The following is a 25,255-nucleotide window of genomic DNA, read 5'->3' as shown; positions in this document are numbered from 1 at the left end:
TTGTCGACTCATTTAGTCCCTCAACAGCCTGCAGAGGGGGCCCTGTTATCCCCCTTCTACAGACGAGGAAGTGGAGGCATCGAGCGGCCCAGGGTCTCACAGATATTAAGGGTTGGCACCCCAGCGTGCTGACCACGAGCTATGCGTGTGGACCCGTATCTGCTCCTGCTGGAAACAGTGGTCAGTGGCTCAGTAATCAATATTTAATGGGTGTCCACTTGGTGCCTACGCTCGGCTGGGGCCTGAGCTTGGTGCGGGGGCTGGGAAGGACATAAGAGAAGACCCCTGCCTGCACAGGATGACAGGACCGCCTGTGAAGGGGTGGAGGCAGAGGAAGGGGCCTGATGGTCTGTGGGTCACTGTGGGGACCCTGCTATTCAGAATGGGGGCAGGACCCAGGCCACGGGGCGTGACAGAGTCTGCCAGGCTCGGTCCTATTCTCAGAGGGCATGGGATGGCCCAGACCTGGGGCATCTTGGAGTTGGGAAGGGCTGCCTTGAGAGGAAGAAGTCCCCGGCGAGGGCCCTGGGGACAACAGGTGCCAGCCAGTCACAGCTCTGAGGAGAGTGCGGCCTGAGATTTTAAAGTTAAAATGCTGGAACCTATTGATAAGGAAACCACAAAGCCAGATGTTGCCCTCTGGGGTCTTGGTCTGCAACTGCACCCACCTCACTGGCCCGTGGCGGTCTCTGCGCACAGATGAGGTCATACTCAGAGTTCAGAGAGCGCTGCACGCCTGTGTGATTTCCCAGAGTCGACAGTGCATTTCCAAGGGGGCCGGGACCCAGACGGGCTAAGACCCCCAGGCAGGTCTTCACTGGCCTTTTCTGGATAACTGGTAACCCCCAAAGGATCTCCCTTTATAAACCCCCTGGTTCCCAACACCTGCGGATCAAACTCCACCTCGTAACAATGGCATTCGAGGCCCCTGATGCCCAGCCTGGTGCTCCAGGCTCAGTGTGCCTGCCTCCCCGACTCTGCCCCGGCCACCCTGAGCTCCTGCAGGTCCCTGAATATGGATCTTCCAGCCTGTGCACCTTCCCTGCTTCTAGAGGCTTCTACTGCCACTCAATAAACTCCTGTTACTTTCTCTCCATTTGGTGGGAATGTCACTTCCTCCAAGAAGACTTCCCTGACCTGGAGTCAGCTCATTCCGTCCTCGGTGGCCCCGTAGCGACAGGACCCCTCTCTGGGGGCCTAATTCTCCCTGTGCCAGGCCTGGCTGCCCACCCCCCGCTTCTGTGCCTTCCTCGTCATCACCACCTGGGTCCGACTCAGCCCTGAATCTCGGCCCCTGGCTGTGGGCTGGGAGACGATTGGTGAGTCAGTGACTCAGTGAATGAACGATTGTAAGATTTTTTTTCCACTGCCCATGGGACATGGAAACTCCCAGCTGAAGGGACCACTTCAAGATGGGAATGCTGGGCGGTGAGGTCTAGAGATTGGAAACTAGCGGGAGGGTGTGGCCCCGGGGCTGTGACCATCACATAGAAAATCATCACAAATTGTTAGGGGCCAGCGCCCTGAATGGCCCCTTGGTATCTGATGTGCCTGCGGCATCGCGTGTGAATGATGGCCAGAGCAGGCCTTCTTGTACTTACTTCATATTGACGAGGTACTTTCCCAAACGAGGCACGGGGATGGGTGTCCCTGTCCGCAGCCCCACAGTCCAGAGAAGGCACGTGCTTTGTCTGGGAACACACAGTTCACGGTTTCTAGAGCCAGTCGCTTGGAGCCCAGGTCCCCAAAGGAACGAAGGAACAGGCCACTGCAAGGACAAACCCTGACCTGGAGCGGGGGGAAGAGTTTGGGGAGGGGTCTTCTGCTCAGGGTACCTGATAAAAGGAAATTTAAAAGGACTGTGGTTTGCAAGGGAAGCGAGGCCTGTCTGCTGAGGTGTCTGAATGCTTGTTGGCGAGTGTGTGCTGGGCACCTGCTGGGTCCCAGGCACCGTGCCGGGCACTGGGGCTGGAGCAGGCACCCTGCTCTTCAAAGCTTACAGGGGAGCAGACAGGTACAGACAGTGGCGACGTGGGCCGTTGATGGCCACGGCAGGGACAGCCCAGGGGCTGCGGCCTGGCCTGGAGGGGAGCAGGGAGGCGCATACAGAGAGATTAAAAGTTATGCTCTTAAAAGTGTCAGGGCAGGCTGTCGTCCCACAGCTGAGATCACAGTCCAGGTGACAGTGGCATCAGGAGTGCTGGGTGCTCCGGCCAGCCTCCCGGCCCCGGCAGTGTGAGTAGAGCGACCCCTGGTGGCAGTGACGAGAATCTTCTCCTTGTTCAGGCAGTTCCGGCAGCCCCTCCCTGCTCCACGCTTGTGTTTGTGCAGAAGAAGCATATTAAGCATTTGTTAACTCACTCCGGCAGCAAGCCAGGCTTTAAAACAAAGTGTCAATAACGTAAAAAAAATAGACGAAAGCCATGAACACACAAATAATATGAAAGGAAATACAGACGGCCAGTAATCTTACCCAAAAAGGTCAGTTCCGTTAATTATAAATACAAGTCAGCAAAACCTCAAGATTCCATTTTATCCTGAATATTTGTCAAGGATGAAAAGCACCTCAGCGCTGTTTATAGTCGGTGAGAGTGGAAGCAGCCTAATGTCGGAGAAGAGGGAGCTGGCTCAGTCAGCTGAGGCATTCCGTGCGTCAGACGCTGTCAGGCGGCCACGAACCCCGCGCCGCAGGAGAAGCTGTGCGGAAACTGTCCTCTGATGGTGCCAAGTCAGAACACCCAGAGCAAAATGGGCTTTTTGCAGGAACAGACTTTTGGAAGAATTTGAATGTCTAAGCTTAGGGGGAAAAAAAAGCCCAGAAAGATATATTCTAACACATTAATAATGTTTGTGTCTGGATGTCACTGAATTCTGTTTCTTCTTTTGGATTACCTTTCAAAATAGTTACAAATTAAAGCTCAAGCCACATGCAGTTTGGGGCAAATGCTGCCTTGAGTGTTGAAAAGCAGGAAGGATGGACACGGCTGAGCAGACGGGCGTGGGAACGGGGAGAGAAAACTTGGATCATGTTCGGAGACGTGAGCTCTGGTCCTCTTCTCCCATGGTGTGTGCTGTGTGACCTTGGACAAGTCACTCTCCCTCTCTGAGTGTTGAGTTCATCACTTGTGAAATGAAGGGGGTGTAGCATCGTCTCCTGGGAACTGTCCCGCTGGCTGGAGCCTCCTGGAGGCAGGTGTCCCTGTGTGTTTTGTCCATGGCTGTGTCCCCAGCTCCACATTGGGGCTGCCACATAGAAGGCACCCAGCAGGTATTTGTTGAGCTGAATGGAAGTCAACTTGGGTATTGGAACAAAATCCAAATAGAAATAAACTGCCAACAACGGCGGCCTTCCCCACCTTCCCGCCTCCTCTGTCTGTCTGCTCCCTTCTCTTCCCTTCCACCCTCTCTCGTGTCCTCTCACGTCTTTGAGTTTCTGTCTCTCTCTACATCCTATTCCCGCTCTTTTCTTTCTCTCTCTTCCTTTCTCTTCTGTCTTTTCTCTCTCCTTCAGTGCCTTTTCTCCCCCTGGTTCCAGTGGTGATTTTCAACTGTTGACAAAAATGTCTAATTCTGGTCAGGTGGGAAGCGAATGGGCAAACACAGGAGGCAGCTCAGGGGGGCTGTGAGCAGCTGGCAGCCGCGGCGGGGCCCGGCCCGCTGACTGCAGAGCACAACGATGGGCCAGGCCCTTGGGTGCTCATTGATCTGGGCTGGCCCCGCCTTGGCACTTGTTGAAAGCTTCTGGGTGATTCTCAGCTGTGGCCAGGCTTGAGATCCCTGGTCTGTGTGGGGAATTGACATGACACGACCATCACCCAGATGTCGAGACCGTCACAGGCCTGGGCTGTGAGCAGGAGATGCTGCGAGCAGGGACGGGGACTGGATCTAGGGAGGGGCCCCCGAAGGCCTCATTAGGGATTTGGCCTTTAAGCTGAGCCCAGAGGGGAGCAGGTTATTGGGGCAGTGGGGGTGGGAAGAGAGGTGCAGGCAGAGGCACTGGGGGTGCACGGCGCTGAGGCAGGAGAGGGAAGGGTCCGTTCAGGGAGCGGAGATGGGGTGGGGGCAGTGCGGCTGGGTGGGCGGGGGGTTATCTTTCGGGGCAGTGGGGAGCCTGGGAGGGCCGCGGACAGGAGAACCCCTGATCCGTTTTCCTGCCGTGCCATCACTAGATGCCGAGGGGCTGCGGAAGGGAGGGGCCGAGGGTAAGACGCAGTGGGGGCTCTGCCCAGTGAGCAGCAGGTGACGAATACCCTTCCCAGGAGGACGTGCTGGACAGGCAGAAGGAACAGCGTATGCAGAGGTGCCGAGGCAGGCCAGAGCCAGGACTGATGGGGGCCTCGGGGAGGGAAGGTGGCCGCTGTGGCGGAAGCCAGGGTGGGGAGTGTTGGGTGGCCGTGGCAGCCTGTGGACAGCCCCCAGTGCCTGATTCCAATATTGGAACCGATCTGTGGCCTGAGCGGAGCCGAGGGCAGGCTTGCAATTCAGAGTGTGCAGTTAGAGGGGTCTCCCTGGAGGCTGTAAGCAGGATGGGAGGGGAAACGGGAGGCCCAACTAGGAGTCAGGGCCGGGTCTGCTGAGAGCAGGTGAGGAACTGGGGACAGGTAGGGGTAGACGGGGCATCACCTGTCCATGTCCCTTCCCCCTCACCTGGAAGGGCACCTCACACGTAGTAGGATCCTGATAAATGTTTGCATAAGTGCAGTAGTCATTCTGGAACATCTGCCTTTCTGCAGGTTCTGTCTGTCCATCCAGCTATCAAGCATTTATTAAGCACCCACTGTGTGCCAGGCCACTGTGAGAGTGCAGACTGAACAACGCCTAGTCCCCTCCTGAAGGACCTCACGGTCTGGTGGGGGAGCAGGTGGGAAGCAAACAGCACCCAGTTAGAAGTAGCCGGGGCAGTGGGAACCTGGAGGGCCCGTCCCCAGCCCTGCGTGGACAGGGGTGAGAGCCGAGCTGCTCGGGCCCGTCCCCAGCCCCGTGTGGACGGTGGTGAGAGCCGAGCTGCTGGGCCAGCCCCGCAGCTCCACTGCAGCAGCAGCCGTGAAGGCGGCCTCTGACTGATGCTCTGCAGGGAAGGGCCCGCCTGGAGGAGCTCATTGCTGCACACCCAGCTTGCCTTTTGGGGAGAGGCCGATGGGGGGAGGCGACCAAGGACACCAGGCTGTAGCATTTGGGGCTTGTTGACAGGTGAGGAGGACTGCCCAGAGCCCCTGGGCAGGCACCCACCTCCCTTGGTGGGACACAGAGGGAACTTCTGGGTAGGGAGGAAAGGAGACTGGGAGCCTTTCGTGCCGCCTTGGGGAGCCCAGAGGCACCCTGGCTGCACAGACAAGCTCTTTGTTGTCCTTTGAGTGTGGCCTCAGTGCTAATAGGAGACCATTTGTCCTGCAGGACCAGGACTGTGCTGCCAGGCCGTGTGCCCTCTGCTCTCCTCGCCTGGGGAGGGCATCCGACTTGCTGCTGGGGTTGTTGGGAGGGCCCGGGGGGCGGGGACGGTCTCCGAGTGAACAACTCAGCCAAGGACACTCATGCTCTCTCCACGTCTTGTGTCGTCCTCAAGGAGGCCCCAGGCCGTGTTCAGGACGGACCTCAGCCCCTGCCGGGGGAGAAGGCACCAGATGCCTGCAGAAGCCATGGCCGGCACACCACCCTCCGCTCCCACGGGGCCCCTGGACCCAGGGCCTCAGCAGGTGTGTGGGGCCGTGGTGCATGGGGCACGAGGTGGACACTGCGTGGATGCCCACTGTCGGGCTACCTCGCTGATGCCATTCTGATGACGCAGGGGGTGGTTGCCCCACTCTGCAGACAGGAAGCTGAGGCTCAGAGAGAGAGTGTCGCTTACTCAGAGTCACACAAAAAGTGGGATCCGAGTCCACAATGCCCGTGACAATGTCCTCGACTGAGGCTCAGCTGGACGTTTCAGTTCCCTCCTTCAGCCCTCAGAAGGGTGCCCGCAGGTGTCCTCCGGGGGAGCCGTCCCCGCAGAAGACCGTGTGATGTCCAGGTGTTCGTCTATCCCCACCCACCCCGGTGACAGCCCAGGGGTGAGAAGGGGTGGCTCCAGGAGCTGCTGGGCCTAGAACCCTTCGTCCCTAACTCGTCCCTAGTGGGAACCAGTGTCTCTGAACAGTCTCAGCACGGCTTCCAGGGTCCCTGCACACAGCTCACTGCACTCAGGAGCCCCAGGCTGCAGTGTCCACCTGGGTGTCTGTGGTCTGTTTAGTCCTCCAAGGTCAAATGCGGTTTGCGGATGAGGGGTCATTATACCCAGCGGTGCTGCTGACCAGCAAGGCTGACGTCCCCCTCTGTCCCATTTCTGAGGAGCAGAGCTGACCAGCCAAACAAGGTCAAACTTGTCCTGGAGAAGGGAATCGGCGCTTGCCCGGGGGTGAAGCCTGGGTGCCAGCTCCCTTGGCCACATGCCGACTGTGGGGCGGGGATTGTGACCCTGTGTGACCATGACGGTGCCAGGCTGAGGGAAGTGTCCTGGATTTAGTCACCTGTGTGAGTCCATTGGTCAGCAGAGGTGGCTTCCAGACCCGGTTCCACTGCCCGTCAGTGGATGGTCATTTCCCATCTCTGAGCCTCAGTTTCCTCCCCTGGCGGGTGACGTGAGCACCCGGCTGCCTGCAGGGGCTCAAAGGCCTTGAGTCAGCGGGAAGTCCTCTCTCATCCTAACAGCAGGTGGTACACCCGCTGGTGGTGATTGTGGGAAAGTTCTAGGAAGGTCTTTTAACTGTTGGGGTTCTGTCCCTTCCCAGGCCAGCCCCCCGAGGGTCCCTGCGCCTGGGTCTGCATCGGGGCTGGACGGGGCCCCTCTGATTCGGTGTCAGGCCTGGAGACCACGGCCGAGCTCCTGGGGGTGCTTGCAGGACGTGACCGTGCACAGGTGAGGCCAGAGGCTTTCTGCGCACCCAGGGCACCATCTGAGTCTGATCAGCCCTACTGTGTGTGTTGCACAGTGTGGTTACCACACAGTAGGTGGGAGAAAGGGGTAAAGAAGCTCTGGGTTTGGAAGAACTTTCTGGAAATGGCTGAGAGGGAGATTTGAGGAGACGGAATAGAATGCCCTGAGACATGGTGGGGAGTGGGCGGGAAGAGGCCCCGCTGTGTGCCTGGCCCGGCTGCCACGTAGCACACTTTATCCCGTTGACACCTCCCCACCGCCTGTGAGGCGGGAGCCGTGACCCTGTTCTAGAGAGGGGAAGACGGGACTCCAAGAGCTGCTGTGACTTCCAAGGCCACACAGCCCGGGAGCAGGACCCGGAGCTCCCGTGTCCATGGTCCACACTCTGCGCCACGCTATCCCCTGTGGACAGGAGCTGGGTTCCAACCGGCCCTGCGGTGGCTCCCCCTGAGGCCGCAGCAAGGCACAGCCTTTCTCAGCTTCCGTTCTCCTGTCACTAAAGAACAGAGATGCGCGCGGACCAGAGCTAAGCCACCAGCCCTGGTGTGGGTCTGTGGTTCTAGCCCTAGAGGGGCCTTCTTCGCTTCTGTGTTCATTCGCGTCCTGCTCCGAGCCCCTGCGTGGTGTGCCGCTCACACCAGAGGGAGGAGAGAGCTGGAGAACCTGGCCCCCCAGAGGGATGGAGTTAGACAGACAGGACGACAGGGACGGGCAGTGAAAGGGCGGGCTGGGTGGGTTGACCCGCCAGGTGAAGACCAGGCCGTGACGCTGGGCACGGTGTGGGGCTGGGGTGGGACCAGGGTCGTGTGAGGGCCCACAGCAAGCCTGGGGGTGAAGCCAACTTCGTCTCCCAGGCGCCCCTCCCTTCAGCAGGCCCGGACCCCAGCCCAGCAGGGGCCTGTCCTGTGAGCTGGGCTAGTCCCCCTCTCTGGATAAACGCCTCCAGTAAGTGAATATAAAAATATCTATGACACACCTCCCGTGTGCCTGGCATCATTCTAGGCCCAGTGTCCCTGCCCTCGGGGAGGAGTCCACCCCAGTGCTGTCCGCTAGAACCTTCCGCAATGTTGGACACGTTCTACTGTGCTGTCCGATATAGCAGCCGTGAACCACAGGTGGCTTCTGAGCGCTTGAAATTGGCTGGGTGGCTGCAGAACTGAATTCTAACTTTTATGTAGTTGCTTTAAGTTTGGAAAGCCCCATGTGGCCTGTGGGTACGGCATAGGACAGCGTGGGGCCGTAGGCGCACTTGGACAATACACACCTAAATATGTGATGTGAGAGAGTGGTGGGCGCTGTGGAGGGAAATAAAGTGGGGCCAATAGACAGAGAGCAGTGGTAGGTGTCAGGGAGGGTCATCTTGAGGAAGTAACGTTTGAATTGGGATGTGGATGAAGCAAGAGAGTGAGCCATGAGGGCATCTAGGGCTGAGATATTCTGGGCAGAGGGAAGAGCAGGTGCAAAGGTCCTGGGGTGGTACTAGGCTTGGCATGTTATGAAGGCCTGTATGGCTGGGTGAGGAGGCACCGAGAATATCAGGAGATGAGGTCAGAGTGGAGGAAGGGGCTGCTTCACAGCTTCTCTTCTCTTCTCTTCCCCAGCTTACTCCGGCTGAGCCCAGAGTGGATGCACAGCCTCTTCTCCTCATCTGTGGCTGCCCCCCAGGGCAGAACGTGGATGGCTCACTCCTCTCCGTGGAGCTGGCCTGGGTTTCAGAGCAGAAGCCAGCAGCCGTGCCGGCCCAGGAGTCCTTTCTCCTGGTGCAGACATCCACACTCCCTCCCTGGGGACTGGCCGGGGACCCAGCTCCCCTGCCACCACCACCGCTGCCCTGGGAGGCCGCCCCGGGACAACTCCAAGGCCAGCAGGTGCTGGACGTGAGGCCCCCACCTGCCCCCAGAGCCGGAGGACAGTCCTGCCAGGACCATCGCCAGGCAAGGGGCCGCGATGCCCCCCTCTGCCGGGAGTCCCCCCACGTTTCAAATCCCCCATTACCCAGGAGAGGCCCCAGGGATCTAAAAGGCTCTCAGAAGGAGGAAGGAGGAGCCCCAGAGTGGGGAACCGAGGAGCAGGAGGTGAGGAGGACTTGGGACAGGAAGGAGGAAGACCTCGGTGACAAGCGCCAGCCAAGTCAGGAAGGCCGTGAGAACCTGAGCCTGGAGGACAGGGTGGGAGCCCTGGAGGGCGTGCAGGGCGGGCACAGGGCTGCAGAAGCCTGGGTCGCTGCCTCCCGCCCCCGGCCCGGGCAGCAGCTTGCACTGCCTCCTCTGCAGGAGGAGGCTGCAGGGTCAACAGAGGGTCCCGAGTCCCTGAGCAGGAGGGGCACGGGGGCAGGGCGTGTCTGGGACCTCCCAGGGGGGTTTTCCTTAGAGGAGGAGGAAGAGGCCTCCCCAGCCACCTGCTTCAGGGCTCACGACACCAAAGGCCCGTCTCCAGCAGGCGCTCAGCATCTTGCAGAGCAGGGCCGAGCCGTCGGGAGAGTTCAGGGCACGGAGGAAAAGCACGTGTGGTCTGGAAGTGCTTGGCTGCTGCAGGAGGAGAGCCCCGGGGACCAAGGGCAAGAGGAGGAGGAGCAGAAGGCGTTCCATCAGGAAGGGTCCAGCCCCGGCTGCAGGGGTTTCCTGGAGGAGCCTAGTTCTGAGGAATGTGAGGCCAACGAAGTGCTTCTCTTTGTGAAAGAGGGAGGTTTGCCACTGTCTCTGAGATTGGCCTTATCGCCCGAGGGGGCCAAACCCACCAGCCACTCACAGGCTCCGAGCACAGGGCAGGACAGGTCTGTGCTCACCATAGAGGAATTCGAAAAGGAGGTGGAAGCTTGTTTCCAGCAGCTCTCCATCCTGAAGCTTGGGAGCGAGGGTCGTCGGCAGAAAGTTCCCACGTTGGCAGGAGAAAACTGGAGCTTTGCTCGCAGGTGGCCCAGCTGCCAGGAGAACGCCTGTGCTCGGCAGGCTTTGGCAAACCAGAGTTTGGATCTTTGTTCTGCCATGGAAGCACATCCCACTGAGAGCAGTGAGGATGTTGAGCTGGGAGAGACCGAGGCCCTGGGAGCCGGCCAAGTTCTTCCGGGCACGGTGCCTGATTCGGACGATGTGGGTCCGCGCCCAGGGGGGCCCTCTGAGCTGGGTCAGACCTGGCTCTCTGAGCGCCCGACAGCCCTCGAGAGAGTGAGGAGAAGGTTTCATCAGCTCATTGCTGGGCTGAAGAAAGAGAGAAGCAGAGTTTTACGTGACATCGCACTTCAGAGAGACCAAGAGAGGGGCCGTAAAAAGCTGCGTGCCCTTGAAAAAGACAGGGAGCGAACTGTGAAAAACATATCTGCGCTCGAGCGGGATAACAGCGCACTGTTGGGAGACATCGCTCACTTAAAGAGGGAGCTGGACCAGTGTTTGCAGGTCATTTCTGACCTCGAAGACTGCAACGGGAAAAGTTACGGCAAAATTTCCGAGCTCGAGGAAGAAAACGAGAAACTGAAAGTGCGTGTGGAACAGCTCGGGAAAGCCCTGTCTGAGAGCTTTAGAGCATCCAAAGGCGTGACGGAGCACGTCACACGGGAAAACCGGGAGCTCAAGGCGCTGATTTCCCAGCTTGGGGTCAGTTACAAAGAGCTGATAAAGGACGTAGTGTTGGGGATAGAAGACATGATCCGGGCCTTAAGGAGGGAGAATGACCACCTTCTACACAGGATCCAAGTCCTGGAGAGGGAAGTCACAAAGGGGAGGAGCACGGATGTGGGGCGCTTGGTGAGGGCCCAGGAGCCCCTCCAAGGAAAATGCAAGATGGCGGTGGACAAGGAGAATGCTGTAGAAAGGGGAGTGCAGGTAACTCAGCTTCCAGGGCCACTGATCACAGGACTGCACGGGCTGCCCTTGGAGGAGGAAGTGGGTCTGGCTGGAGAGCGGACGGGACTGTCCTCGGGCATGGAGAATTCCAGGTGCCGTGCTGATTCTACTGCTCCACCGCTGGTCTGGGGAAACGCCGAGGGATCCAGTGGCCTGCAAGGAAACACCGATGGAGCGGGGGTGAGAGAAGCACTTCCGGAACAGGAGGAGAAAAGACCGTGGTGTTCTGCAGACCAAGGGTCAGCTCTGAGGCCCCCGAGCAACGGCCCCCAGGTAGGTTGATTGCATAGCTGCTTCATCATCCCCCTGCTAACTTTCTACAGGGCCGACTGCTCCCTTTACTCATGTAATCCTCCAGCAGCCCTAGCAGGGGGGTACCATCTCCATCCCCATTCACCAGATGAGAAAACACAGGCGCAGAGAAGTCCAGTGACTTACCCACAGTCCAGCAGCTGGGAGGGCTGGCGCTGGGACTCCCACCTGGGTGGCTCCAGAGTCTCCATTCTTACCTGTGATGTAAGACAGGAGCCTGCCCCTCTACTTAGGCTGTTCCAACTGGTGTCTGGTGGAACCTGGAGCGGGGGTTCACCCTTTAAGGGCAGAGCTTGTATTTTCAGATCGAGGAGTTTTTCAAGCAGCCCACATTGCTGTTCTGCACCTCGGGTCCTGAAAGGTGCAACGGAAAGAGCAGCAGGCTTCAGAACTCCGTCAAACAGGGTTGAAATCCAGCTCTGCTCTCACTACAAATGTGACTTTGGGCCGAGACACGGACCTCTCTGAGTCATTTCCTCATCTGCGGACAGCACTAGACTTTCAGGGCTCCTAGGACGAGATGCTGGTGATATTCTTACGCTGGTGTGAATGTCTGTGGGATGTGTATTGCTGAGGCCTTCGTGCTCATCCTTACCCTTCTGTCTCTGTCTCTCCTTCTCTCCCTCCCTCTCTCGACAATTTTATCAGTCATTTCACAGGATCTTGTTTTGGTTTTGTTGATTTTCTTTATTGTATGTCTGTATTTTATTCCATTGGTTTCCGTTTATATCTTCATTGTTTCGTTTCTCCTACTTTCTTTTGGTTGAATTGGCCGTTCTTTTTCTTGCTTCTTGTGTGGCAAGCTTGCATCATTGACTTTCAGCTGTTCTTCTTTTGTGATCTGTGCGTTTAAATCCATGCGTTTCTCTGTCAGCGCTGTTTCGGCTGCATCCCACATGTTTGATATGTTCTCCTTTTTGTGTCTCTTCTGTTCAGAGTCGTTTCTAATTGCCATTGTGATTTCCTCCTTGACCCATGGGTTATTTAGAAGGGTGTCGCTGAATTTCCAAGCATCTGTGGAATTTTTGCTATTGATTTCTAGTTTTATTTCATTGTTGCCAGAAAACATACACCATACTATTTTAATCTTTGGAGATTTGTTGAGATATGTTTTATTGACCATGTTATGGTCACTTTTGGTAAATATCCTATGTGCCATTGTAAAGAATGAATACTCTGTGATTGTTGAGTGTTAATTAGGTCATTTTCAAAATGTCTTTTGAAATCTCCAACTCTGAGTATGTTTATTTCTTCTTTTTGCTGTGTCAGTTTTGATTCATATACTTTGAAATTATACGTGAATACATGCAGATTTAGCATTATTATGTATTCCTGCTGGATTGACTCCTTTATCATGATGAAATATCTCTCATTATCGCTCACACTTCTTGCCCTAAAGTCTGCTTTGTCTGATGCAGGCGTACCTTGGAGATGTTGTGGGTTCGGTTCCAGACCACCAAAATAACATGAATATCACGTAAAATGAGTCACATGAATTTTGTGGTTTCGCAGTGCATGTGAAAGTTATGTTTACACTGTGGTGTAGTCTACTCAGTGTGCAATAGCATATGTCTTAAAAAACAATGGATGTACCTCAGTTAAAAAATGCTTTGCTGCTAAAAAATGCTGACCGTCACCTGAGGCTCCAGCGAGTCATAATCTTTTTGCTGGTGGAGGGTCTTGTAAAAAACTCAGTATCTGTGAAACATAGTAGAGCAAAGTGCAATGAAACAAGGAGTGCATGTCTTAAAGGAGCCACGTCAGTTTCCCTTCATTAGTATTTTCATGTGTACAACTTTTTATACCGTCCTTCTTTCTGCTTGCACCGTACCCATATCTCTATATTTGACGACCTCTGCTTTGTAGGTGGCATGTCTGGTCCATTTACGTTTCATACATGTAATGATATACTTGGCTTGATGTCTACCTTCTTGCTATTTCTTTATTTCTCCTTTCCTGCCCTTTTTTGGGTACTAATAAACTATTTTCTATTAGTCGTTTTCTTTTCTATCAGCTTATTTTGTTATATATTTTAGTATCATTCTTTTAGTGGTTACCGTAGAAATTTCAAAATGTATCTATTAATTATTAAAATTTACCTTACTTAGCACTTTGCCCTGTCCCAAATAATGCAAACATCTTTTCAAAGTTTAATTCTGTTTATTTCCTTTCTTCTCTTTATTGTTTATTTTTGTTATGTATGTTGCTTCTATGTGTAATGTACCTTACAAGGCGCTGCTGTTCTCATTGTTTTAAACGATCAGGGATCTTTTATATTTACCCGTATCTCTACGTGTTCTTGTGCTGTTCGCTTTTTCTTCCATTTCTAGGAAGTTTGACTTCTGCCTGAAGACCTTTGTTATTTCTTGTAGTGAGAGCCTGCTGGTGATGAGTTCTCTCATATTTCTTTTCATGAAAACAGTTACCTCCACTTTTAAAAGATTTTTTTTCCCTCTGGATTCAGAAATTTAGGTAGGCAGATATTCCTCCTCTTTTGGCACTTTAAAGCTCTCATTCCATTTTCTACTTTCTGATATTGTTTCTGTTCAGAAATTGGTTGTTTCTGTCTTTTTTTTCCTGAATGAGGTGTCATTTTATCTCTGATTACTTTTAAGATCTCCTTTTTATCTTTGGGTTCGGGCAGTTTGAGTGTGATGCACCTTGTGGGGTTTTATTTGTGTTTATCCTCTTTGTTTCCTCTGTGCTTCTTGAAATTCTAGATTCATATCTTTTATGAGATTTGGAAAATTCTTGGTCATTATTTCCTTCAATATTTTGTTCTATTTTTCTCTCCTCGCCTAGAAATTCAGATTTTTTGACGACATTCCACATCTTTGGAAACTGTTCTAGTTTCTCCTTTTTTTCCTCTTTGTGCATCAGTTTGGATCTTCTACTGACCTGTCTTTCGTTCACTGATTCTGTGTTCTGCTGTGCCTATCTTCTGATAAATCCATCCAATGAGTTCTTAATTTCAGAATTATTGTATTTTCCAGTTCTAGAATGCCCATTTTATCTTTTGAAAGAGATTCTGATTCTCTGTTGAAATATTCCATCTTTTCCTCCATTTTGTCTATATTGCCTATATTTTTAAATATATATATATAATCAGAGTTATTTTAAGGTCTTATCTGCTTACTGCAATATCTGGATCATCTCTCAGTCTGTTTCTATTGCCTAGTTTATTTCTTGGTTAAGTCCCATTTTCCTGCTTCTTTGTGTGTCTAGTAATTTTTAAGAATGTTTGTGTTGGATGTTACGTAGGATCTGTGGTAGAGGTTCCTGATATTGGTGTCCTCTAAAGAATCTCGGGTGAGTTTTCATCTGGAGGGTTGTGGAATGACCAGCAGATCTTGCTGTTCCCGTGCAGGTGAACTCAGTTTTGATCCTAGATCTTGATCTTGTTGCTGAAGTGTGGTCCTTGCTCCCGGGGCACAGCCTTTCAGTGGCATCAGCTGAGTTCCCGGAGCCTTCACCACGGACTCTGTGCTTTGGCTCAGTCAGAACTCTGCCATCTTCGTAGCAGTGCTGGACCTCTGAAATCTCTTTAGCATCTGACTTCCCAGCTGCTGTCCTCTGGTAGGTCTGAGTCTTGCACTGTGCTGCCTAGCTTGTGATTCAGCCAAGGACCCAAGGAGTATTATTAGGAAGCTGTCTGAATTTCTTCTCTGCAGCTCTCTCCTCTCTGTTACTTCGTCCCACAAACCCCGGCTGTCACAGCATCTCTGAATTCCAGCCTCTGATTCCTTCACCAGCAGGACCACCACATTCAATGGGAGCTCTACTTCTGAACCATGGTTTGGAAACTGTTCCAGAGAGAAATCCAGGGAGAATGTGGAGCTCACCTTGTCGTGTGTCCTTTTTCTCAAGGATTGTAGCCCTGCATTGGCTGCCATTCAATGTCTGCAAAGAATTGCTTTGATGTACTTATCTTCCCCCAGATCTTATATTTGTCTGATCCAAGCTAGTCAGACCTCATAGGAACTGAAACTCTGAGGAGGTGAATATTGAGCTGAGATTTTCAAGGGTCAAAAGGAGCAATGGATGAAAAGAAATACAGGCAGAGGGGGAAGCAAGTGATAGGCCCCGAGGCGGGAATGAGCCTGCCTTGTTGAAAAACCAGAAAGGAGCCAGAGTGGCTGGGTCGTGGTGGGCAAAGAAGGGGCGCGGTGTGAGATGAGGTTGGAAAAGTCGTCATGGGGCAGCTCTCAGAAGGCATGTGGGAAAGCAGTGGGAAGGTGTTGGAGGGTTTTAAGTGGGAGAACAATGTGGTTAAATTTCCATTGTAAAAAGATCACTGTCTGCTGGGAGGAAAAGGGTCAGGTGGATACTGGAAAAGGAGTTGAGAGGATTTTGTAGTCATACCAGCAAGAGACGATACATAGAGTGGAGTGGAGAAATTTGGAATTGAAAGAAGAGAAGATTCCAGACAAAAGCTAGAGTTGGAATAAGAGGGATTTGTTGATGGACAGGAGGCAGAGAAAGCTTCCCCTTGCCGACATCCTAAGTCACAAACCTGATCGTGTTTTTATTTGGCTTGTAAGTCTTCTGTATCTTCCTCTTGCACTTATTGTGGAATCCGAATTCTTCTTGGTGGGTTATAATCCGGCCCTCAGGAGCTTCAGCTGCTGCTGTTACATTTCCCCCAATACTCCTGCATCCTTGATTCACCCCTCCCTCCACCCCAGCTCTCTCCTGGGAACGGCCTCTCATCCTCGAGGTCTCATTTTGGGGGCCCTCCTCCCAATCCCCCCCACTGGTTCAGTGTAGAGGTGGCTTATGCACGTCTCTCCCCAAGTCTGACTCAGTCGTGCCATTTTGGTGGCTTGCAGTTGACCGTGGTGGGAGCACTTACACCATGGAAATCGGCAAATGCTACGAATTCCTGTGCCCCGCGCTCAGCCTGGAGAGCCATTTTTACCCATCCTCCAGCACACCGCCGGGTGGCGATGGTGTCTCTGGGTTAGTGCCTCCTTGAGTCTCCTGCAGCCTCCTGGCTTCCCCTCACCACCCTGTGTTGAATGACCTGTTTCTTGTCAATCTCCCCCACCGGACAGACCTCCCCAGGGCCGTGTGCACCATGGCTCCCAGCCGAAGGACAGTGTGGCTGGAGCACATGCTCCTAATGTCTGTTAGGGAGCAAGTGAGTCTTGGGGCCATTCACAGGGGCCGCTGTGCGGTGCAGTCCCATGTAGCAGATGGGGCCGGTCCCCACCCACACTTTCATTCTCTTCAGAACCCACTGTGGGCGCTGTCTTAGGACCCTTGGGACGAAGCCCTTGTCCCCACCTTTGCAGAGGAGGGAGGCAGCACAGGCGCCACACTTCCCTGAAAGGCCAAGTTGTTTTGCAAGTCTCGGAGCTGGGTTTTACGGAACCATTCGGAGCACCCATCTGTTCTTGACAGGGCCCAGCCTGTCAATTGCGGGCCCACGCTCTGTGCATTTCTGTTCATTAAAAAAATCCTGTTCTGCTCTCATATTCTTTCTAACAAGGAGGATGCCTCATCAGCCACAGAGTCACGTTGGCTCTGCCCTCCCACCCCCTCCATCCTCTCTCTCCTCTCCAACGGGATAGCTCAGCCTCCTCCTCCCACCTGCTCACACCGGGTCAGAAGCACGTGGAAGCCATGATCTCTGCAGGCCTTAAACTCCCAGGGGGGCTGCCGTGAGTGACAGGTAGACTGCCCCACAGGGAGGAAGTCTCTGAGTTTCTGGGCTTTGACTCGTCACCGTGGAACTCTTCCTGTTGGCAATGCCGCTCCTTGGTAGGCCCCTTGAACCAGCCGGGTCCAGAGCTGATAGGTGCTCAGGCCCTTGACCCAGAGAGTCCCCCTCTGATGATCTCAGGGAAAGAATCAGGTGCGTCATGTGTCTTTATCAAGGGTCTTTATCCAGCCTCAATTATCGCAGCCAAATGTTGGAATAATCTGAGCGTTCCGCATGCCATGGAATGCTACGTGTGTCCTAACGACGGTGCTTTCAACATTGTTTAATGATATGGAAAAATGCCCCTGATGTGGTGTCAAGGGGGCAAAGCAGGAGACACAAGATGGGTATGGTATGTTAAATATCATAGAGAAAAGGTATATATGTGTGTGTATGTGTATATATATATATATATACACATGCCTCTGCGTATGTATTTAAGTTATTAAAAAATAAAAATTTATAGACTCCAGCACCACTGGGGGCAGCAGCATTGCTGTCAGTCAACCACACTTCCTGCTAAATCGGCTGCGTCAGCCTCTTCCCCTCACCTTCCGCCTCCCAGGAATTCCCTGTGGGCGTCGACATGAAGCCCACTCATATCCCACCGGCTCTTCTGTACTGATTTAAGAAAGCTGTTTGGGAAAATACAGTATCTTCTGTTTTATGTGAAGCTTTAATGGAATAATACCGTCATAACTGGATTTGGACATTACGTTTCATTCATCATGCTGTGTTTCAGTATAATGGCGACTAACGCCTATTAGAGCAGACTCTGGAATGCCATGCCATTTGCATATTTTTAAAATAATATTCTAGAATATTATTCAGTGATTTCCTAGACTTCCTCTTACCCACAAGAAACCCAGCACAGGCCACACGCTCACGTGTGCACGTGCCTAAGGGCACGGTAGAAAGGCCGGGAGAAAATCTATGAATAATAACAATGATTATGCTGGCTAATAAATTTGGGGTGATTTCTCTTACTTTATTTTCTAAAATTTTTTTACCGTGCGAAAAATGTAAGCAGGAAAAAAGATTAAGAAGGCAAACGGGTATTGTTTGTTTGCTAAGGCAAATTACTTGCAAGATAACCCAGGAATTTTGTTCAAATCTGTTATGTCCACAGCTCCAGGACCTGGAGGCTGAGACTTCCGAGGAGGCCCTCAGGCTGCAGGTCAGACAGCTCCATCACCAGGTGCGGACGCTGCGGTGCCAGCTCAGGGACCAGGGCTCCTCACATCTCGGGCTCCAGGCGTCTCTGCATGAGGCCGTCCACCTGCGGGCCGAGCTCACGGGCCAGGTAGGTGGGCCGCACTGCCTTTCCCGCCTGTAAACGGATGCTCCCCCCGCTCCAGGAAGTCCTGAGAGCAGAAAAAGAATCAGGCAAGACCCCGCTGACCGTTTCCAGCAGTCTGCTAGGATTTACTAGATTTCTAAAGCACAGAACAGTGCAGGGAAGAAAAACAAGGCTTTAATTCCTCCATCCAGCTGACCTCGGTTAAGTCAGAACATATTAATACAGGTATACGGTTGTTTAGAAAGTCAAACGGTTTTTCAAATGTTACATAGATGAAAGTCCTTCCTCTGTAGGAGTGAAGTGGGTGTGATGATAAAGGGGCAACAGGAGAGGTCTTCATGGAGCCGAAACTGTTGAGCATCTTGTCAGAGGTGATGGAGACGCGAACCTACATAGATGATAAATTCGCGTGGAGCTTAGGGCATGCACACGCACGTGCACACACGCACACACATAAATAAGAACAAGTGAAACTGGAGAAATCTGAATAAAATTGGTAGATCGTATCAAGGTCAATATAATCGACATTCTGTGGTTGTAATATACTGTAGTTTCACAAAAAGTTCCCACTGGGGGAAGCCGGGCAAGGTATACGCGTGATCTCTCTGTATTGTTTCTTATGACTGTCTGTAAATCTATAATTATCTCAATTTTTTAAAAATAGTCATTCCTCCTCCTCAACCCCAGCCCTTCTGACCCCAGTATTTTTTTCAACCCAATCTACCCACAGTCAGTGTACGCGTGTGTGTACGTACGTGAAATTATACCAAATAAAAATATCCTGCATCCTGGTTTTACCATCTAATAAAAAATCTTCGTGATATTTCCATATCAACACATACAAGCTGACCTCATTCTTTTAAAATCTTGCATATTATTTCTTCATGAGGCCGAATCGTAACTGACTTAACCAATGGTTCATTTATGGAAATCGAAATTGTTTCTGTTTCTTTGCTTTACAAACAAGGCTTCAGTGGACCTTTCTACACCTCTGTCTTGGGATATGTTTCTGCCGCATATGCAAAGGGAAAAATCCTAGCAAAAGAATTACTAGATCGGAGCCGGCCCGGTAGCATAGTGGTTAAGTTTGTGCACCCTGCTTCAGCGGCCTGAGGTTCACAGGTTAGGATCCCAGGCGTGGACCTAGCACTGTTTATCAAGCCATGCTGTGGCCGTATCCTACGTAAAATAGAGGAAGATTGGCACAGATGTTATCTCAGGGCTGATTTTCCTCACACACACACAAAAAAACCAGAATTACTGGGTCAAAAGATACATACGTAATTAACTCTGATAGATAATGGCAAATTACCCTCCAAAATGGTTGCATCATTTATACACTCACCAGAGAGAAAGGGATGTGCTTGTTTGCCCACTTGTTGCCCTGAGTGATACCACACTTTACATTTTTTTGACAAGCTGATGGATGAAAAATACACCATCCCCATTTTCATGTGATTTCTGACTCCTTCCCCGTGCATTTTCCGTGTGATCGAGGATGAGATACATAGAGATTTGTATCTTTTGTCCTTGTTGCTTCCTGGCCTTTGTGTCCATTCTGCTTTTGGCTGTGAAGTCATGTGTTGGGTGGGTGTGATCCCCATTCCCTTATTCTTGGATCTGTAGTTATTTCAATTAATTGATATATTCCTGTTTATATATAATAGTTCAGAGAACTGGGATTACTGATTTGAAGGGTGAGGATATGGTTGATTCTTCATACATATTGCAAATTTGCTTTCCAAAGTGTTGGCACCCACTTCTGAAGCCACTGCAGTGAATGAGGGAGTATTTCTCACTGTGTCCTCAGCCAGCATGGAGGTGTTATGACTTTTCCTCCCGTCTGTCACTGATCTGCGAAAAATATAGCTCCAATTACACATGTGGGGCCTTTTTTTTTTTTCTACCATATCCAATATATTTTAAGTCTGCTTTTTATCATTTTTATTCTTTTTTTCTCTCTGTGCTTCTGCTTGGCTATTTCTGTCTTTCAGTTACATGATGCTCTTCAGCTGAGTCTAATTTGATCTTAAACCCATTATTTCAGTTCTTAACTGCAGTTACTGTCTTTTGCAGTCCTAGAATTTCCATTTGATTTTTTTTATAGTTTCTAGTTCTAGGATGAAATTCTTAGAATGTAATTATTGAGCATTTTAATCAGTTACTTTAGGGTCTGTCTCCATGGCTCCCTTTCACCTTCGCACCAGCAGAGGATGAAGGTGCAGCTTCTCCGCGTCCTCGCCAGCGCTCGCTGTTCTCTGTCTTTTTGACGATACCCACCCCAGCGAGGATGAAGTGGAATCTCGCTGTGGCTTTGATTTGCATTTCTCTAGTGGCTAATGACGTCGAGCATCTTTTCGTTTGCTTGTTGGCAATTCATATATCTTCTTTGGAGAAATGTCTATTCAGATTCTTAATCCATTCTGCAGTTGGGTTGCTTGTTTTTTGTTGTCGTGTTGTCAGAGTTTGCTATACATTCTAGATACAAATCCCTTATTAGATATACGACTCGCGAATACTTTCTCCCATTCTGTTCTTTTCACTTTCTTCTTATTTGTTTTTTAATTGCAAATGCCCCAGGACACAGTTCACAGCAATATATTCACGATCTTTCCTAAACGGAAGCAGAGAGAGGATTTACTCCAAGCCTGCAGATATTATGGCGTGGCTTCAAATATAAGACAGTCTGCTTGGAGCTGGCATCTTACTCTTTGAATATATTCAGAAAGGTATGCCAAAATAGATATATAGAAATGTTCATTGAAGCCTTGTTTCTAAAACAAAGGAACAGGAACTGTAAATTTTCATAAACAAAGATTGGTTAAATAAATCATCTTTCAGCCACATAATGAAATAATATGCAAGATTTTAAATGAATGCAATCAGTTTGTATGAGTTGATAAGGAAATAACATCACGATTTTAAATTAAATGACAAAACATTTGGTATGCATAGTTTCCTATGTAGATATACACACATATGCATTCTGATCACGGGTATGTAGGGCTGAAAGAGGTGTTAGAGATCAGAAGAGGTTGGGGGAGAGGAAGAACGCCTTTATCTGTGTAGCTTTCGTGTGCTGCCTGCAGAGGGAGCAGGAGAGTGGGAGGAACTCAGAGGACACCCACCGGATTATATCTCAGGATTTGGTGGCTCAGGATTCAGGCAGGACTCGGCTGGGCAGTTCTGCTCCGCGGAGCATCAGTGGGGACCACTCCGTGGTACTCAGCTGGGCACTGGGCCAGGCTGGAAGGTCCACGGTGGCTTCGCTCATGCGCTTGGCACCTCCGACCCCGACGGTAATGATAGTTTACGTCCGTTGAGTGTTGACTGGATGCCAGGCCTTGTTCTAAGCACTTTACAGGAATCATTTCACTGAATCCTCATTACAATCCTCAGCATCGGGTGGGCAGGAATATTACCCCACTTTCCAGAAGGGAAACCTGAGGCAGAGAGAGAAGCGACTTGCACAGGTCACAGATCCAGTGAGTGTCTGGGCTGGATTAGGACCCAGGGTGTCTGGCCTGGGGACCCATAGGTTTGACACCACACCAAAAAACTCCACCACACATGTGTGGGCAATCCCGGAAGGCTTCCTTCCTGAAGGCAGAGGTGACCGAGCCAGCCTGGCAAGGGCAGTCCGGCAGAGCTCATCGTCCGGTGCTCACAGCATCCTTCCTGCCCTGACCCTGCCAAGCAGGTGATGGGGAAGGCCCCTGTTCCCGGCGCTGAGAACTCCCTGTGGGAGGAGAGAGGAGACAAGGGCCAGCCTCTCTGGGGAAGCACCAAGCTGTGCAAACGATGGCCCAGGGTTATCAAAAATGTGGTTCTCTTTCAGCTTGAAGAACTTCAGAAAAAGCAACACGAAGCAAATTTGGCTGTGACTCCTCTGAAGGTAATATGTTTGTGAAATCAATATGAAATGTCTCTTTCAAAAAAAACCTCCGTGTTTTTCCCATTACAGGTGTAATCCATCTCTATTGTATAAAAATACTGAAAAGAAGAATGAAAGAGACAAAAAACCACCCCAGATCCCCATTTGAATCTATGTATTTTCTTCCAGTATGTTCTCACATGTGTCTCCACATGTCGGTGTCCTGCTTTCCTCTTGAGAGTGTCACCTGGAAGGGCTGTCCCATCTCTACCAACCTTTGAAGCTGCTGTTCATGCTGGGGTATAAAGCATGCGATTCCACCACCCACTTGCTGGTGCTCCAGTCTCTGTCCACCCTCCCTCCCTCTCTCTCTCTCTCTCTCTTTTACATTATTGTATAAAAACACCACAATGCAAATTTTTTATTAGAAAGTTCTCCCTGCATATCTAGACGTTTCTTTGGGACCAGTTCCCAGGCCTGGCGTGACTGGCCCACGGGGCTGATATGTTCGTCGCGTAGTTTGATTGAGATGACATGTTCACTCCCACATATGGCGCCTGGATTTGGGATGTGGGCCTGCAGGGCCTGCCCTTTCTTTCTATCCCCCGGCCGGGTGGAGAGGGAGGGCCCTGGGCTGGGAGTTAGACGGACACGGTCAAGCCTCAGGATCCCAGGCCCACCGAGTCCCGCCCCCTCCGCAGCCTCAGTTTCCTCACTTGTGAAATCGGGGCCGTGAGCCACACCATCGCTAAGCCCCGAATCCCGCGGCTGCCTGAGCCTCAGGTTTGCGTCTGTGAGATGAAGTCGTGGTGATTCCGCTGGGCTGCTCCCCCAGCCTGTTCCGCGGCGCCCCAGACGCTGTCGGTGGACAGTGAGGGAACTGGGACGCTCTGGCGCACACAAGCCTTTCGTGCTCCTCCCTCGATTGCAGCATTTGCTGCATACCATTTGCTTAAAAGAGGACCATAGTCCCTTGTAAACTGTAAAGTGCGTTACAAATGCGAGATAAAAATGAAAACACAGCACCGGCACCACGTCGTTCACATGAGGCGAGGCCTGGCCCAGATGAGGTGGGACTGGATGGGGAGCGGCCACGGTGACCTGGGTGTGTCCAGCCGCTCCTTGGGGTGACCTTTCACCTCTTAGGCCTCAATTTCCTCATCAACAAATGGGATTCCTAGCCTGGCAGGGGAGACTTTGTGAGGACTCGTGACATGATGGCCGCCGTCTACTGAATGCCTGCCACGGGCCAGGCACTCCACACGTATTTTGTTTTAAGTTCCACAACAACATGTCAGCAAGGGGAACAGGAGCCCCACTTCACAGATGGGGAAACTGAGGCTCAGAAAAATGCAGTGACTTGACCATAGTCCCACAGAGCTACTCAGTCGCAGGGCCAAGAATTGAGCCCAGCTCTGTCTGATGCCCAAGGCTGTGACCTTCGCCTCAGCTACACTGTCTCTCGTGACGTAAGATTTATAAAGAGCCCAGTAGAGTCATTGTCACCATTAACAATGGCCTTCTCCTCAGGGGGGAGCCACACGTAGGACGTGTTCATCTAATGCTGGCTGGGGGAATGAGGCCCCGACGTTTTGGGGCAGTGTGATCCAGGGGGTCTGGGGAGCCCCACCCAGATGTGCTGGGTGCCCCAGCCTCCCAGTCAGACCCCCTCCCGTCCTGCCCACCTGCCGTTCCTGGGCACCAGGCACCACTGGAAACCGACATGTGAGCATTGCTAAGCCTCTGGGACGGGCTGGGAAGGTAGTCCCGGCAGGAAGGGACCATCACCCCCTCCTCCGACAGAGCAGGAGGGCACACGGGGGGAAGCAACCAGCCCAGGGCCACCTGCAGGATGACAAGAGTCTGTCACCCCCTCCAGACATGCGCACACATGGGAGGTCATTTCATGGCAAGTGCGTCACTCACTCACGTCATTCATATAACTACACCTCCCAAGGGCCATGCTGTGCCCAGCGATGGCACAGTGACAGTGCCAGGGATCCAGGGGAGGGTCAGCCTTGACCTTGAGACGCTCCCAGCTGATGTGGGAGACAGACCCACAAATATAAAAATCACATGCTGGAATAGAGGGAAGCCAGAAGTCTGGGCACAGAGGGACATCAGCCCTGAGCATCAGGGAGGCCTGCCCAGGGAGGTGATGCCGGGGTGGCTTCTACACAGATCTAACCAAGCCTTTTCTGGACTTGGACGTGTAGGAGACACGAAGGAGTGATGAGGAAGATCCAGGGTGTTGGAGGTGGGGAATGGGCCCGTGTGGCTGAAACAAGAGGAGTGAGAAGGAGGGTCCTTGGGACGGGGCAGGAGAGGTGCAGGGACGAGCCTGAGAGTCTGCTGTACCCAGCTGGCAGTCATGGCCGGCATCGTCCGAGGGCCTGCGTGGGCTGGCCGGTGTGAGGGCTGTGCCGGCACCGTCTCCTCTTGTCTTGGGCCCTTAACAACGCCCACTGCACAGATGAGCAAGTTGAGGTGCAGAGAGGAGCTTGGTCGCAGAGCTGGTCAGCGGTGGAGGCCAAGTCCACGCTCTTGACCTTCTGCTGCCCGAAGCTGGGCCCCATCTGAGGGCAGTGGGGAGCCACTGGGGCTAGCAGCAGTGCGGCCCCTTGTTTTCAGAGCTGCCTCCGGATGCCGAGTGGAGGGAGGGGTCACAGGGAGGCGGCCGAGCTGAGGAGGTGCTGGGAGAGGCAGAGCAGGGAGCCGTCGCCCCAGCTCCCAGCTCAGCCCTCGGCCCCTGGGGGAGCCCTGCATCCATGCACCCACCTGGCTATGTCTTCGCTCCCACCTTTCAGGCCAAGCTGGCTTCTCTGGTCCAGAAATGCCGGGAGAGAAACCACGTGATCACGCGCCTGCTGCGGGAGCTGCACAGACACGGGGCGCTGGATCGCCTGCTCTCCGAGACGGCGCAGAGCATGGTGAACGACGTGGCGCTGGCCGAGTATGCGGCCACCTTCCTGGCTCCCGGGGTCCCACAGGTAGATTCCCCAGACAGCCCTGACCCTCTTCCTGCAGGGTCTATGGGCACCTGACCCGCCCATCCACCTGCCTGACCTGAACCGTCCCTGGCTCCCTCTGTCCACTGACCTCACCCGGGCACGCCCTGCACTCCTGTGTGCCAGGGTCTGTGCTCGGGGCTGGTGTGGGGAGGCGACCCCGCCGTCCTCACTCTTAAAGAGTTCACAGCATAATACTGGAGACAGACGCACTGACAACGACCTTCACTGAGTGTCCGAAAGCCCGGCAGTGTCGTTTCACCAGACGACTCCCTCCTGCTCGCCTCGGGCCTCAGCACGTGCTGCTG

The 25,255-nt window shown here is 52.6% G+C and overlaps 1 protein-coding gene across 1 annotated transcript in view; it reads left to right on the top strand.

Annotated features, from left to right (window-relative positions):
• The window catches only part of C3H4orf50 (chromosome 3 C4orf50 homolog), a 51,814-nt gene that overhangs the window by 13,014 nt on the left and 13,545 nt on the right, over positions 1–25,255 (top strand). Inside the window, 6 exon segments of the mRNA XM_046655786.1 lie at positions 5,564–5,693; positions 6,765–6,892; positions 8,512–11,022; positions 17,895–18,068; positions 21,904–21,960; positions 24,747–24,929. Coding sequence (XP_046511742.1) covers positions 5,564–5,693; positions 6,765–6,892; positions 8,512–11,022; positions 17,895–18,068; positions 21,904–21,960; positions 24,747–24,929 — 3,183 coding nt within the window.

Source organism: Equus quagga, chromosome 3, assembly GCF_021613505.1.
Source record: "Equus quagga isolate Etosha38 chromosome 3, UCLA_HA_Equagga_1.0, whole genome shotgun sequence".
In the NCBI taxonomy this organism is placed as follows: Eukaryota; Metazoa; Chordata; class Mammalia; order Perissodactyla; family Equidae; genus Equus; species Equus quagga.
This window is presented reverse-complemented; position numbering and strand designations above follow the sequence as displayed.